The sequence below is a fragment of the Micromys minutus genome, assembly GCF_963924665.1.
Source record: "Micromys minutus genome assembly, chromosome: 7".
Taxonomy (NCBI): Eukaryota; Metazoa; Chordata; class Mammalia; order Rodentia; family Muridae; genus Micromys; species Micromys minutus.
Window position 1 is genome coordinate 9,027,769 of NC_137976.1, and position 16,327 is coordinate 9,044,095.

At 40.9% G+C, this 16,327-nt stretch overlaps 1 protein-coding gene across 2 annotated transcripts in view; it reads left to right on the forward strand.

Moving 5' to 3' along the window:
- LTN1 (listerin E3 ubiquitin protein ligase 1) overlaps window positions 1-16,327 on the forward strand; it is a 55,345-nt gene that overhangs the window by 24,464 nt on the left and 14,554 nt on the right. For both annotated transcript variants that reach the window (XM_080919016.1, XM_080919017.1), the window contains exons 13-25: window positions 585-824; window positions 2,010-2,163; window positions 2,505-2,649; window positions 3,070-3,256; window positions 5,433-5,592; window positions 6,791-6,895; window positions 8,583-8,725; window positions 10,152-10,287; window positions 10,463-10,607; window positions 11,213-11,426; window positions 11,818-12,055; window positions 12,421-12,495; window positions 14,842-15,028. In XM_080919016.1, the coding sequence (XP_080775142.1) occupies window positions 585-824; window positions 2,010-2,163; window positions 2,505-2,649; window positions 3,070-3,256; window positions 5,433-5,592; window positions 6,791-6,895; window positions 8,583-8,725; window positions 10,152-10,287; window positions 10,463-10,607; window positions 11,213-11,426; window positions 11,818-12,055; window positions 12,421-12,495; window positions 14,842-15,028 (2,129 nt within the window). The remainder of the gene's footprint in view (window positions 1-584; window positions 825-2,009; window positions 2,164-2,504; window positions 2,650-3,069; window positions 3,257-5,432; window positions 5,593-6,790; window positions 6,896-8,582; window positions 8,726-10,151; window positions 10,288-10,462; window positions 10,608-11,212; window positions 11,427-11,817; window positions 12,056-12,420; window positions 12,496-14,841; window positions 15,029-16,327) is intronic.

The following is a 16,327-nucleotide window of genomic DNA, read 5'->3' on the forward strand; positions in this document are numbered from 1 at the left end:
TGTTGTTGGGTATGTGGCACGACTCAAACGACACGTAAAACTCTTTGAATATGATAAAGTAGCCTACTCTCAAGTTTTATAATCCATTGCTGGGTTTCACTTTAAAATTGCCTTTTAAAACCTGAGGGCTGGGGGCTGGAGAGGTGGCTCAGCCGTTAAGAGCACTGACTGCTCTTCCAGAGGTCCTGAGTTCAATTCCCAGCAACCACATGGTGGCTCACAACCACCTGTGATGGGATCTGATGCCCTCTTCTGGTGTGTCTGAACAGTGTCCTTATATATAATAAATAAATCTAAATAAAAGGTCGCTGCACAGCCTAATTATTATAAAAATAAAAACTTGAGGGCTTTTATGTGTTAGAGGGCAGATTGACTTTAAATATATTGTCGTTTAATGTGTGTGTGTGTGTGTATGTGTGTGTGTGTGTGTGTGTATCTATATCTATATCTATATATATATTTTTATTTTTAAAGAAATAAAAAACATCAGAAAAGTCTACATGATTGTTAGCCCAGGGAAAGATATTTCAAAATACATTGTTAATATTCTTTACATTTTCTGTTTATGCTTTTTTTAACTGTAGATTATTTGATTGGAGAAGTATACATTGGAAGAATTATTGTTAAACTTCATGAAACTTTATCCAAAGCAAAGGATTTGTCAGAAGCAGCGAACAGTGACTCTTCAGTGTCTTTTGTCTGTGATGTGGTCCATAGCTTCTTCAGCTCAGCAGGAGGAGGCTTGCTAATGCCTGCATCTGAAGACTTGATGTTAACTCTCTTTCAGTTATGTGCTCAGAGCAAAGAACGGACACACTTGCCAGGTAATAGCCTACTGCTCAAATATTTTGTTGGGAATCTCTGGCTCTGACCTTCATAGTGAGTGTACGTGCCCAGGCTTTATTACTTGAACCATAATGTGTTTGTTAGTTTAAAGAGCTTTGAGAAAATATCACTGTCATGCTTTTAGCTCTAAAAACCAAGTGGAAAAATAAATATGTATATGATATTTCTGAAGTGCATGCTTGATATCAAGGAAACAGTTTGCAAGGGAGCGTACTAGGTGATTTAGTCTCAGCCTCTTCACTCAGTAGCACGAACAGGGCACTTCATTTTTTTTTTTTTTTTTTTTTTTTTAGTGACATTTATTTGTTTTGTGTAGGTGTTTGTTGTTCATGAGCATGCTACGCTGAAGTGTGTGGAAGTCAGCAGACAATGTAGGAGTTGGTTCTCTCCTCCTACCACTTGGGTGTCAGGAATAAAATGCAGGTACTTAGGCTTAGGGCCGGCAGAGAGATCTGCTTGTCTCTGTCTCTCTAGTGCTGGGATTAAAGGTGTGCACAGCTGCTTACCTCATTTCTCAGTGATTCTATTTCCTTATTTATAAAGGGATAAGAAGACTAACATTGAATCTTTTATTGTAAAATTTATTAAGTCTTGATTATGAAAATGAAATTGAGATTGTCTTGTGAGGACTAAGGTTTTGCTCTCTGTACTCAAGTTTATCTGAGAAAGGGACAGGAAATAAAATAAGAAATATTGATAAGACTGGGCATGGTGGTACATGCCTTTAATCCCAGTAGTCAGGAGCCTCAGACCAGAGAGTATGAGTTTGAGGCCAGCCAGGGCTACCTTGGGAGACCCTGTCACCAAAAAGAACAAAAACTAACTAAGAATATCACTGATGCCTAGCTCTCTTCTCCCAATCCTTTCTTTATTACTAACTTTTCTGTTGGAAAAGATAACATCTCAAAGGACACCTGCTTTAGGTAAGGAAGTTAAGGATAGGGAAAATACCTGCCTTATTATTTTACAGTAGTATGGTACAGGCTACCTTGTATTTTGATTATTTAACAGTTACTTTCTTTTGGTAATAAATTTAATTTTGTATTTTGTTTTAAAATAATATTTTAAAGGTGTCATATCTACAGAAAATTTATTTTCAGTGTTTTGTACTGAAGAGTTTATTTAGTGAGATTACATATTATTGCTAATACCTTGATTTTTAGATTTTCTGATCTGTAAACTGAGGAATACTTTGCTTTCTGGAGTAAATTTATTGGTTCATCAAACTGCAAGTACATATGAGCAGAGTACCTTCCTACGTTTGTCTGTTCTGTGGCTGAAGGACCAGATTCAGTCTTCAGCTTTGGATAACACAAGGTAACCTTTTGTGCAGTTTCACAGTTTCCCTCATATACTGTCTCCTAGCCTTCAGATGGATCACATACTTGAGGCTGTTCTGGACTATATAGTGAGAATCTGGTCTTAAAAAGGAAAAAAAGATATTTTTAAAACTAGACTGTCCAGATTTTTCCAAAATATTTTGTCTTTTATAGAGAAATATATTCTCTATAAATGATAGATTGATCCCCACTTTTGAGTCTCTGTGTCTGAGGTATTTGTCTCTTTCTGTCTTTCTGTGCTCAAGTATGCTATTTTTAGTGTGTACAACTTGTTGAACCGCTTTACCCTGACTACAGCATTCTTTGCCTTGTTTTTAGTCTTCAGGTCCTCTTGTCTGCTGTTGGAGATTTGCTGAGTACTCTCGTAGAGAGCGAGGACACTTCTCTCCTTAGGGCTTATATTGGAAGTGTAATGCCCAGTGACAGCGAGTGGGAAAAGATGAGGCAGTCTCTTCCTGTTCAGGTGTGTCTAACACTGCTCTGTGTATCTCAGTCCCAATTGCTAGTCCAGCCAGACTTCAGTCTTTTTATCCTGGAGTAGAAAGTTCAAAGGATTTCTTGCATTGCTTTTATGTCTTTGAACATTAAGAACAGTTGTTATCAATGAACATATGCCTTTTGACACTGTATCAGCCTCATGTAAAGAGGAATAAGGTCTGGTTCTCCTAGGGAATCCTGAAGTGTGCATGCTGTTGACTGACTGCTCTGATACAAACCAAGCTAATGGGCTACTGCACTTTTACATAAACTTCAGAGTCTAGTAGCCTCATGTGAACAAAAGAAACTGGATGAATACAGTGAATAAAAGTTGGAAAACTATAAATAATAAACAATTTAGAATGTGTAGTGAATTTGCATATAATTTAGTGCATTCTATTTACAGTGGTTACACAGACCTCTTTTAGAGGGAAGGTTGAGTTTAAATTATGAATGCTTCAAGACTGACTTTAAGGAACAAGATACAAAGACTCTTCCCAGCCATTTGTGTACTTCATCATTATTGAGCCAAATGATCTTAATTGCACAGAAAAAGAAAATAGTCCTAGAGAACAATGTCATTGAGAGAATAAGTAAGTATTCATGGAGGTTCAGCAGACTCTGTGGTCTTGTTCGGTGTTCAGCATAATTTGATTTAAAGGCAGTTATTTTACTCAAGCTGGCATAACATCAGGTAAGGAAATGCTGGGTCACATGCCCCGAAGAAAGTAAGTGTGATGTCAGGATTGTAGAGTCTCTCCTGGGTGTTGAACATATGTCCCATTACACACATGGCTCTCATTCTTTTACTGGCTATAAGGACTCCAGTGTTGACTCTCAATATTTAGAACCTCAGCATATTTCCCCATTCATAGTACTGTAGATGCCCTGTACACAGAAGTATTCAAGATGAAAAAACTTACATACATTTGAGAGAACGCCTGCTCTGTGAAAGAAGGTGAGACTCATTTGGCTATTGAATGCCACATTTAATTTACATTCTTATCTGTCTAAACCTTAGATTAGAAGTTGATATTTGTCCTTGTTGTGTTAAGCTGATCTATTACTTTGTTCTTCTGGCAGCCAGAAGAACATTCCATATTGCCACTGAAGCTAGAGTTAGAGGTGGTTTTGAGTGGGTTGACATGGCTGCTGGGAACTGACCCTAGGCCTTGTGATGGAGGTGCAGCAATAGCTTTTAACTAGTGGACTGTTTCTCTAGCGCCACCCCCCCCTTTTTGAGACAGAGTCTCAGCCTGCCTTAATTTAATCATTGTCATTTTTCTCTATTGGTATGATATTTTTTGAGAGAGGGTCTCCGTGTATAACTGTAGCTGGTCTGGAATTTGTTATGTATACCAGGCTGGATTCAAACTCAGAAAGATAGACTTGCCTCTGTCCCAAATTGCTGGGAGCACAGGACTGAGCTACTATTTCTAGATAAGGATATTTGGTCTTTTCATCAGCTTTCAGTAAAATGCCGCAATTGTTTTTGCTATTTCATTAAATGAGTATTTGTTAAAGTAGGATTCGATTTCAAGACTACTGATTCCATGACCCACATGTGATTTTATAAAAGGTTTTCATATGAGTGAGTATCTTCATGCCAGAAACCTGCGATTGGGAAGTTTGCACGAGATAGACTGCTGGTCCTTTTATCCTAGCAGCCCGGGGAGATTTCATGCAGTCTGTTACTGAGACACATGGTTACTTTTTGCTTGTTGCTGAGACAGGATCTCACTGTGTATGTGCCCTGGCTGCCCTCACAGATCTTCCTGTGCTCACCTCAGGTGCGTGTGCCACCGCATCCCCGCCACCGCATCCTCATGCTTATTGTAGTTTACATCGGATCCTATTTTTGCCTAATTGGCATGAAACTCTCGTCTAAGATCCTGGAACCTCTAAGTTTTTTTTTTTTCTTTTTTCTCCCCTGCGTTTTTTGTTTTTTAAATTTCTCGTTAAGTATGTGTGTGGGTATAGGTAGGTACATGTGAATGCACATGCCTTCAGGCCACAGAAGTTGAACCTTTGGAGTTAAAGCTGTAGCTGCGAGCTATGTGGCACGGGTGCCAGGAAGCAAACTTGGCAGCTGCTCATCTATCTTTCTAGCTTTCTTTTGTAGACCATGCTGACCTTGAACTCACTGAGATCTGCCTGCCTCTTCCTCCTGATTGCCAGGATTGATGGTGTGTGCTATCACACTGAGCAATCACAGCATCCAGAGAGTAAACAAAAGGTAACATCTTCAAATTAAGTTTTCAAATATCCAGCAGAAATCAACTGGGGAAACCCAAATGAGGCTTAAGTTGAGTTCCTGTTAAGCCTTGGTTAGAATAGTGTCCCCCAATTAGGCTTGCATATAAAAGAATGAATAGCATCAAATGACATCATCATAGCAGGCAGGTAAAGTCATCTGTCCCTATCAACTCAAGGGGAGACCCGGGGCAGCGTCTTCTTGATCCTCTCCATGGATGAGCAGCTACTGTCCTTTTCCCATTGCAGGCGTTTTAGGGTGTGGATAAAGAATATTACATTGTGAATGTTGATTGCTTTCTCCTTGTTCTCACTGCTGTGTTTTCAGTGCCCTCAGCTGCTTGCCTACTTTCTCCTTGTTACAGAGTTAGGAAGCCAGCTTGTCCCACGACAAGGAGTTTTAGAGGAAGCAAGGGAGAGCCTGAGTCTCGGCTTCCACAAGCTCAGATAGAACGTGACAGTTGAGTGAGTTGTGGGTTCTGCACCTTTGATAACTGGCTGTGTCCATTCTGTTAGTTGTAGAGTTGCTGTATTCACTGCAGTGGTGTGAAGAACTTGACAATCCGCCATCTTTTCTAAGTGGATTTTGTGGAATGCTTCAAAAACTGAATATAACTTACAGCAGCCTATCTGTACTTGGTAATACTTCTAGCCTCTTGCAGCTGTTATTTGACAGGTAAGACTCCTTCCAATTTGTTTTTAAATTGGCTTTCCCTTCTATAAGATGTAAGCCCTGTTTGTGCTTTGTTTCAATCAGAGCACTGATCTAAATCCCTTTTAATAGTGTCTTAGTTTGGGTTTTATTGCTGTGAAGAGATACTATGACCAAGACAGCTCTTTTAAAGAAAAACATTTAATTGGTGCTGGCCTACAGTTTCACAGGGTTAGTCCACTATCCTCATGGTGAGAAGCATGACCACATGCAGGCAGACATGGTGCTGGAGAAGGAGCTGAGAGTTCGATGGTAGTATACCATCCTGGAGGACACACTTCCTCCAACAAGGCCACGCCTCCTAATAGTGCCACTCCCTGTGGGCCAAGCACTCAAACACATGAGTGTATGGGGGATGAAGACGTTGTTTTAATTTGTTTATATGTGACTGATCTTCCCATTGCTTTCAAACTAAACCTGTACTTTAATTGTACCTGCAACTTAGATGTTTCTTCATGTTGTAGCTCTGAGTTTCTCTTCCTCAGATGAGGAATATGGATTATGAAAGTAGTTCTTTTAGCATTATGGTAGTTAGACGTTGAACATTTGTTTTGTTTTAGTTTACTAGTATTCTGAAGATGCTTTATAGTATGGAGTACCAGACTTCCTCTGGAACACTGGTCCATACTAAGACAGCTTGCTGGGCATAGGGATGCAGGTGGGAGATAGAGGCAGGGAGATCTCTGAGTTAGAGCCAGATTGGTCTGCATGGCAAGATCTAGATAGCCAAGTCTACATAGTGAGACCTGCCTCAGAAAGCAGGGGAGGACAGGGGAGAGGGGAGGGGAGATAAGCCAACCCCAGGTATTCACAGCTTCCTCTGCACTTAATAGCGTTTCTTTGTCCTTCGCCGAGACTCAGTTATCCTCTGAGAGACAGCCCTTTCCCAGGTGTGGCCTCTGGTCTTCAAGTTAGATGTTTAAGGGCATCTCTCCTACTGGACCTTGAGGTACTTTACTATTGCCTGGTGAGAGCTCAGTTCAGTTGTCCTCAACTCCTAGTGGCAGTTGAGTTTGAAGTTTTAGATGACTTAGTGATCCAAATTTATTTGACTTTATAGAAGGAATTTGGATAATTAGTGTTTTAAAATCTTAACAATTTTCAGAATGATTGATTTAATCTATATCTGTATTAAACATTCATGTTTTGCCTCTTCTTTTAGATCTAGAAAAAATGGCACACTTTGGTCTCTTATTATTGCTAAATTGATCCTTTCCCGAAGTATTTCATCTGATGAAGTAAAACCATATTATAAAAGAAAAGAAAGGTACTCGTAATTAATGTTTCCACTTTGCAGTTTATTATCATAGTGAGTGACTTTGGCCGTCTGTGGTTAGCGAACAGTGTAGTGAATCAAAAAAGCAAGGTTTGCGAAGAGGGGACTGAGTTAAGGGAAATGAGAACCAAAGACTGACAGACTTGAAGGGCTTTGCTTGGGGACATGTCTGCTGTGTTATGAGACAGGGTCTCCCTGTGCTGCCCTGGGTCACCTGGACTCATTTTGTAGACCAGGCTGGCCTGCGTCAACTGCTCGAGTGCTGGAATTAACAGGGGTTTTGTTGTTGTTGCTTTTTTGTCTTTTTTTTAAATGAAGCATTTCTAACTTGACACTTCATGAAATTTAATACTTATTTCAGAAAATAATCTATAAGCCTAATTTTCCCAGAAAATTAGGTAGGGAGCTAGAGAGATTACTCGGTAGTTAAGAGCACTTGTCACTCTTTCAGAGGACCTGCATTCAGTTCCCAGCACCCACATGATGGCTCAGAACCATCTGTAACTCTAGATCCAGAGGATCCCGCACCCACTTCGGGTCTCTGAAGGCACCATGCATGCAAGTGTCGCACAAAGACATTTGAGCAAAATACAGTACACATAAAATGAAATAAAATCAATTTCCTGATAGAAAATCTTCCAGTTTTCAATATACCACCTTATTTGTTGCATGGAAGTGGAAAAACTTGCTCCTCTTTTTTCTTTTTATGAATAGTTTCCTTCTTGGCCTCCTTTCTGTGGCCTCCTGGTCTCACAGCCTCTACTCTTTCCCCTAGACTAATATTACTGTTGTGTTTGCCTACATGGATGTATGTGCACCATGTGTGTGCCTGATGCCCATGGGGTCCAGAAGAGGCCATTCAGGTCTCTTGGAGCTAAGATACAGGTGATTGTAACAGCCATGTGGGTGCTGGGAACTGCATCGAGCTCTTCTGTATGAGCAGTAAATGCTCTAAGCCAGTAGGCCATCTCTGTAGCCCTCTTTTCGTAAGTGAAGGACCACTGTGGGAAAGTGTGTGCCAGAGTACAGTAAATGTAAGACAAGCAGATTATGGGGATGCCACAAAGTCAGCTTTCTCAGTAGTGCTTAACTGAGGTTTATCAACAAGTACTTTGACTTACCTAGAATGCTATGGCATAACCAGATTTCAGTTTCCTAAATCTCATTAAAAACTAAGCAGTTTTATTTGAGATAGCTTGGTTCACTTATAAGAAGTAATAAAAGAAAAAGCAAAAAAATAAGTCTTAATGATATGTATCCCCTGTTATACCCATAGTTCATTTTGGGCTCTTATTGTTCAGGGTTTTTTGATGTTGTACATTGATCCCATGACTTTGTGAATGCCTCACAAACTCATCCCACTGTTAGGCTGTTTGCAGTCCAGCCTACTGCTACAATAGCAATAAAAGATAAGAGTCGTCAGACCAAAGTTATAAATGTTTTTTTTTGTTGTTGTTTTTTTTTTTTTTTTTTACAAAAATGAGAAATAAGCAGCCAAGATAAAAAGCAACAAAATAAAAATAAAAATGTGGAATTAGCAGCTGTTAGTTTAATGGGTCCTTTTCTCAACAAGTGTTTATGCATTGAACTTACTTTCCTTTTGACTAGTTGGGTGACATTGTTTGTGAGGTAGCTGTGCACATAGAATAACTATAAGTAATGTCTTCTCTCTAAACAGTTTCTTCCCTCTAACAGAAGGTAATTTGCATACCATTCAAAGTCTCTGTCCATTTTTGTCTAAAGAAGAAAAGAAGGAATTTAGTGCTCAGTGTATACCTGCTTTTTTGGGTTGGACTAAGGAAGACCTTTGCAGTATTAATGGTAAGTTGCTGGGTAGTCTACATTTTAATTATTTCTTGAGATAAGAGAAGGATCTCTTAGTATGTAAATAAAAATGCACAAGTGGCAAAGTGTCTTTGAGCTCAAGTCTTTCCTCCTCGTAGTTCTGTTAGAATGAATTCCTACACAGTGAGATTAGTGCTTTTGAAGAGAGGTGCTAGAGCCATGAGAAAATGTCTATCCAGAGATACCCCACAATCATTGACTTTTCCACCTATGGCTGTTCTCCCGGGGTCTGTGGTGTCTAGAGCCTTCTGCTGGACAAGCTCTGCCGCTTGCCGCTGTCTGTCTCATTTCTCCCTAGTCAGCCAGCAGCCCCACAGGGACAGGGAAGAGGAGGTTTGTAGGATTTTAAGGTTTTTGAACTCTGCTCTATGTTGGCTCATGTGCTTATTGATTTAATAAGCATCTCCATGCAGTTCCTGTTGTAGAGAGACAGACAAAAAGCCGTGTTACGTCCTGTTGTAATCGATTGTAGCGGAGCACCATGTACTGCTATGGGAATGGCAGAAAGGGGGTTTCCATGCTGTGCTGTGTCAGTGCTGATTTCCCAGAAGAAATCCCTCAGGTGCCATGTTGAACGTCCATGTGTGAGCGTGTATGTGGTTTGGGAAGAGCTTTCCCAGCACACAGAATGAGTGCAGATAGTTTACTTTAGTACACATTTAAGATAGAAGTCGGGAGCAAAGGATGTTGGATAATAAGACGGTGGGAGTGGAATTGGGAGGGTCCCCTAGGAGTGAGTTAATGAGCTGCTCCGTGTTACCTCACTCACATAGGCCATCTTTGAAGGTATTCATTTGGCACTGCACGAGAAAGATTTGGCTTTCAAAGTAGTCTTTGCATTTTATGATAGCATAGTTTAAAATGCTTCAAAATTTTTATTTTGTATTTTACTTTATGAAGTTTGAACATCTTGTAATGTAAAAGATTATCAGAAAGCATATGTGCTTTTTGAGTGAGTGTATTAATTCTGTAATTCCATGTGTTCTATTTTATGTAATGTTTTTCTCTATAGCTGTGTCTCTTTTTGAAGTGTAAGTACAAAAGGCTTCTGTGTACAGAAGTAGGAAAGACTGTCCAATGACATCCATTTCGTGCCCTCTTTCCGATTCCCCATTGGGTACTACGTGGGCATAGAGACATACCTCTGCCCATGGCACTGATGAGCTCTTCTGCTGACTCTGTAGTATAACCTTTGGAATAGATCGTATGTCCCTGGTCATATTTACAGACACAGCCTCCACCTCTGACATGCTGGGATTGCAGGCGTAGACATCTCACCAGCCTCAAGCACTTTTTAGAAGAGTTGGGATCTTGCACATTACATTTTTAGTTTTCTAAAGTAGACTTGTTTTATAGACGCTGTTTAAAATGTATTTTTCTTTTCTATCTGATTTTACTTTAGGAGCTTTTGGACATCTTGCCATTTTCAATTCTTGCCTGCAAACCAGAAGTGTAGATGACAAACAGCTATTGCATGGCATATTAAAAATTATAACAAGCTGGAGGAAACAGCATGAAGATATTTTTCTTTTCAGTTGGTAGGCAATACTTCATTCCCATATTAAATGTGGACCCCGATTCTGTATTTCATACTTAGTTCTTTTTTTTTTTTTTTGAGTTAACAAATTTTTAGTAGATATTTAAGACATCGTTTATGCATGCCTGGTTTTAGATGGGATATTCTCTAACTGAATGTCTTTGCCTTTGTCGCAGTAATCTATCAGAAGCAAGTCCAGAGGTCCTTGGCTTAAACATAGAAATCATGCGATTCCTGTCCTTGTTTCTGAAGTACTGCTCGTACCCACTAGCAGAGAGCGAATGGGATTTCATCATGTGTTCCATGCTGGCCTGGTTGGAGGTAAATTAGCCTGATGTGTCATCACCTCTGTTGGGTCTCTGCATACACCGTATGTCTTGGCCCTTTACTCTGCCTTTAAATCATGATTAGTTTCTTTGTGGAGAAAACATGTTACATAGTTTGTTTTAAAAAGCATTAAAATACTTAGTAGTTGTTCCTGCATTAGCTATGTGTTTAGACCAGAAAAAGGATAGTGGTTTCATGAGTCTGGGCGTGAGATCTCCAAATTGCATTTGAAGTCTTCTGCTGGGCTAGAGAGAGATGGCTCAGTGCTTAAGAGCACCAGCTGCTCTTCCAGACGTCCTGAGTTCAGTTCCCAGCAACCACATGGTAGCTCACAACCATCTGTAATGGGATCTGATGCCCTCTTCTGGTGTCTGAACAGTGTACTTATATAATAAATAAATAACTCTTTAAAAAAAATCGGGTTATTTGAAAGTTGTTTGATGTAAACAGACATGAATTTTTCCTGAACTGTGTACTTCAACAATCATCTTCTTTTCTGTTTCTCCCTTTTCTTCTTCTTTTTTCCGATTCGGAATGAGGGTCTCGTGTTGTACAGTCTGTTGTGCTTACCTGTTTTCTTATTTCTGTCCTTTCCATAGACGGCCAGTGAGAACCAGGCCCTGTATTGTGTTCCGCTTGTGCAGCTGTTTGCCTGTGTCAGCTTTGACCTGGCCTGTGACCTCAGTGCCTTTTTTGACTCGATAACTCCAGACACTGTTGACAATCTTCCTGTAAATCTAATCAGTGAGTGGAAAGAATTTTTTTCTAAAGGCATCCACAGTTTGCTGTTACCTCTTTTGGTAAATGCTATAGGTAAGTGCCAAGGGGCATGGTAATGGGAATTATTGAAGTGACTGTTGAGAAGTTGAAAATAGCCTTGGTTTCTTAGAGGCAGTCTCTCTGTTGCTGCATCGTAGTGCAGACACAGCATGACAGGAAATAAAGATGGAACTGAGGAAGTGCGTCCAGTTAAGATACTGTAATTCGGCAGAGTACAGCATTAGACCCTCTACACAACTGTTGCTCTTTAAAACCGTGTACTAGAGGCCATCATAACAGTTGAAGCAACAGAAGCCTATAGTTTGTTTCCAGTGAGCAGTTTTGTCATGTTTGTAGCTAGTTTTCATTTGGTTTTCTTAAACGACATTTGATCAGCCCACTTGTGTTCTCATGAGTTGTGTGTGTTTCTTCATTTCGATACCAGGAGAAAACAAAGACTTATCTGAAACGTCCTTTCAGAACGCAGTGCTGAAACCCATGTGTGAAACGCTAACGTACATCTCCAAGGACCAGCTGCTGAGTCACAAGCTCCCGGCGAGACTGGTTGCCAGCCAGAAAACAGCCTTGCCAGAGCACCTCCAGACTTTGCTTAATACTTTGACCCCACTGCTTCTCTTCAGAGCCAGACCTGTGCAAATTGCTGCTTACCACATGCTCTACAAGTGAGACCTCTGCACCTGGGCAAGAGTTTACCATCTAAAGCATGACACATGTTTAGTTTGTATTATTTTTTAACCCATGGAGTCACCTTTCTAGCCCCTAGATTGCATTTTTAATCTTTAAAAAAATTAAATGAGAAAGGAGACTGGATTATATATATTCTTAGTAATAGAGAAGACAAGGTTTTGACTGTGTCATTTTTTGTCCCTTTGTAATTCTAAGTTATATAATCTTGTCCACAAGTAATGATTTGGGAAAGGAATTATTAAAAGATAGACTCACCACAAAGTATGCTTTGTTGGCCCTTAAGCACAAGTGAGCAGTAGCCTGGTTATAAATGTACTAAAAGCACTGTTCTGCTTTTCAGACTGATGCCAGAATTGCCACAGCATGACCAGGACAATCTGAGGTCAGATGGAGATGAAGAGGAAGAACCAGCTTTGTAAGGCTTTTTGGCTTCTTTGCTTTCATTTCACCTTTTTTTTTTGAGTGTTTGTTTGTGTGAGTGCAGGTGTGTGTCTTGCTGTGTGTACCATGGTGTGGGTGTGTAGGTTACAGGACAATCTTAGGGTGTTAGTGCTCAGTTTTCATCTTGTCTGTGACAGTCTTTTTTGATAGTTTCTACCACAATTTGCCATGCTAGCTGATCCCACCAGCCCTGGGGATTCTACCTCATTTTGTTCTATAAAGGCTGGGATCAGAGATATGCCCCACATTCAGCTTTCCGCTCTGGGGATCCAAAGTCAGGTCCTTACACATGGACAGTAAGTTCCTTACTCGGACATCCCAGTCCCACTTCCCTTGTGACTTGGTTTGCCATATACTTGTCATTTTCATCCTGACTTTAGGAAACTGAAATGCAGAAACCTCTGACGTCAGATTTGTACTAACTCTACATGCATACCCTTTGGAAGTTCCAAAAACCAAATAAACTCAAAGTTCATGTTAAAGATTCCCTCTTTATTTTATTACTTTATGTATGTGGGTGTTTGTATGTATTTGTAACAGTGTAGCACATGTGTGCCTGGTGCTCACAGAGTCCAGAGAGTGTATCACATCCCCTGAAACAGGGGGTATAGATGATTCTGAGATGCTGTGTGGGTGCTGGGAATGGAGCCTCAGCACTCTTAACTGCTGAGCAATCTCCCCATTACCCATTTTTCTCTCTTAATTACTCCTGAACCATAGTTCAGTATGCTGCTTACTGTTCCCTACAACATGTGTTAGCTGTGGACATGAAGCAGTTCAGGTGTCTGTTGCTGAGGGGCAAGTACGGTGGACAGTGAGCAGGTTGTTTTCCTTAAGGATCTCCTACTCTAATGGATGCGGCTCTATAGTAGAATGCACCATGTGTGGTGGGTGCTAAGACAGAAGATAGACGCACACTAACACTGTAGTACAAAGAAACACGGGAAAGGCACTGAGGGGTGACTCTCCAAGTGTACACGGGAGAGATGTGTTCAGTGTCTGTCCCTCATTATTTTACTCGGATATTCCGCAAGCTCTGAGAGAAAGAATTTCTGTCCCCTGTTCTACTTCCCACAGCAGCCAGAGTGCTTGGGGTGTGGCAGATCCACAGTAGTTCTCATTTGTTCAGCGAGAGTCTAAGTTAACTGTTGTGTACAAAGCAGGGAGGGTGTGGGGGAGGGGAAGCTAGAGCAGCAGTTATGGACAGGATAAGAGATGGCCTGAAAATGGGATCGTGGGCTGTGGAACTGGATCAGTAGGTAAGATCTCTTGCCATGAAGCATGAACCCCTTATTTGGAATCCCCAGTATATACATAAAAGCCATGTATGGCCAGATGTGCCTGTTACCCCGGATTGGGGCAAAGGGGAGTCAGAGACACTCAGGTCCCCCAAGCTCGCTTCTGTAAGATTAGTCTAAACAGTGATGTTGGGCTTGGTGAGAAGACCTTGTCTGAAGGAAATAAGCTGGAAGGTGATAAAGGAAGAAACCTCTTCCGGCATGTGCATGTGTATCTGGGCAAACAAATCCATGCTTGCACCATGTACAGCTGGGAAGATGGAGTCACTAAGGATTTAGGACAGCATCAGCTGATTCTCATATGAGATAAAGCATGCATTGCAGAAAGAAGCAAGCTGAGGTGGAACCATTCCTGAAGTTAGATCACCATATTGGATGGAGGTATGGACAGTGATGTCAGGTGATGTGTGTAAGATTGTAACAACAGGAGTTACACACTAAAGGCCAGGGCCATGAGATGGAAGTTTGGAGAAAGCCCAGGTTCATGCAGTAGCAGCAGGAAGCCAGCGGGGAAAATGGCACTATACCAGAAGGAAAGTATAGTTAGAGTGCTGAGGAGAAGATTCCGAAAGGCCAATGAGGACTTTACTTTCTAAGACCCCTCAGTTCACATGAAATTGGTACTGAGTTATGGGAATGCCAAGCTTTGCAGAACGCAGGTACTCAGAGTTCAAAGTTTATTCTTTGGGTGAATTGTGAAGTCAGACAGTCCGGTGGACAGTAAGGTGAGGCTCGGTGTCTCCCCTCCCTTGGTACAGACTACAAAGGGTTTGGTTAGCCGTCCCTGACCCGCTACGACAGAAATCACTTGTTCTCTGGTGGTGCGACTTGTTTTCTTAATTAGAAACAGAAAGTTTTCTACAGCTGTATTCTGGTGTTGACATGTAGCATCTTTTTACAACATGGAAACGTTTCTTTGGAAAATAGGGGAGGATTTTCTTTGTTTTAATGACTGAAGTGCCTAAGTGCCTTTAGTTTGTTAAGAGGCAGGTAAGTGATACAGTGTGATGGTTGTTTCCCAGGTCGCCGCCGGCCGCGCTGATGTCTCTTCTCAGCACTCAGGAGGAACTGCTGGAGAATGTGTTGGGCTGTGTTCCTGTGGGCCAGATAGTTACCATTAAACCACTGAGTGAGGATTTCTGCTGTGTTCTGGGATACCTTCTTACTTGGAAGTTGATACTTACTTTCTTCAAAGCTGCTTCCTCTCAGGTAAATAAGTATAGGACTTTTAGAGGGAGGGGTGTTATGGAATAACGCATGTGACAGCTTTGGGCTGTCCCATGGCAGTGTGTTTCTCAAAGCACTTTCCTTCCTATCTTTGTGACTCAGGGTGGGGATGCTCTGCATCTAATCTAAACCTGGCCAGCCAGGCCACACACCTGCTGTGAAGATTACGTACTCTTTCAAATGCACACTCTGAACCCTGGAGTGAATCTTGGAATGGGCCTGGGTGATTTTTTTCTTCTAGCAGAATGTACTTAACTCATTTCTGTACTTCAGAGAAAGATATTTGTATGATTTAGCTTTGTTCTAATGGTGATTTTAGAGAACTGGAATTTAGGTGTTGCTGTTTTGGAAGCACAGATTCAGTTGTTACATCACTGAAAACCCGTGTTCTGAGGACAGTCTTTGAAAGGCTACTGAGTGTCCTCAGCAGCATTTCCTCCTCATCAAAACTTTAATCCAGCAAAGTAGCCTTTGTAATATTTACCCTAATATAGACTAATAATATGTAGTCACTGCACCGGCCACTAGGTGTCTCTATTATTTCACTTGTCAGAAGAACCACCTCGGCTTCTCCACCCTCCTCCTGCTCTGCTCTCTCACACTCTCCTTCTTTCATTTGTCAGACAGAACTGTGTTACGCAATCCAGCCTGGGCGTGGACTCAAGTCAGCTGCCTCAGCCTCCCCACTCCTAGCATCATAGGTGTGTGCCGTCATGCACAGCCTTAGCTTTTATTTCTATAGAAATACACTTTATTTAAAAATAAACAACAAAACTTTGTCAGTTTTGAAGCATGACTTTCCTCTCATGTTGGTTTTAAGACATGTTCATCCTCCTGCCTCAGCCTCCTGAGTGCAGAAATTACAATTGTACACTTATTCTGATGTCAAACTTTGGTTTAATCATCCTTGGTAAGTTTCTTCTCTTATAGAACAGTTCGTAGCTGAGAACTCTTGGGTTAAATGTCCTTATATGTTTTTGACACTCTTTTCCAATCGGCTTTTTAGAATTCTTAGACTATATGTTGTTGCCTTAGTACAGATACATTAGCCTGTGCGTTCTTGCCACCATGCCTGGCCAAGTTTGTACCTTCTTACATTTGTGCACTTTAGGGGAGGATCATACTAGGGGCAGGCATTGATCTGGTTGCTAAGCAGAATATTTTATTCCTTGTCCTTAGGTTTAGTACTTATGCTACTATTATTTGCTGGTGTATTTTAAAAGTCTTTTTTGGAGTATTTAGATTTGTTTCTAAAATAGTATTGATGTCCAAAAATTAACA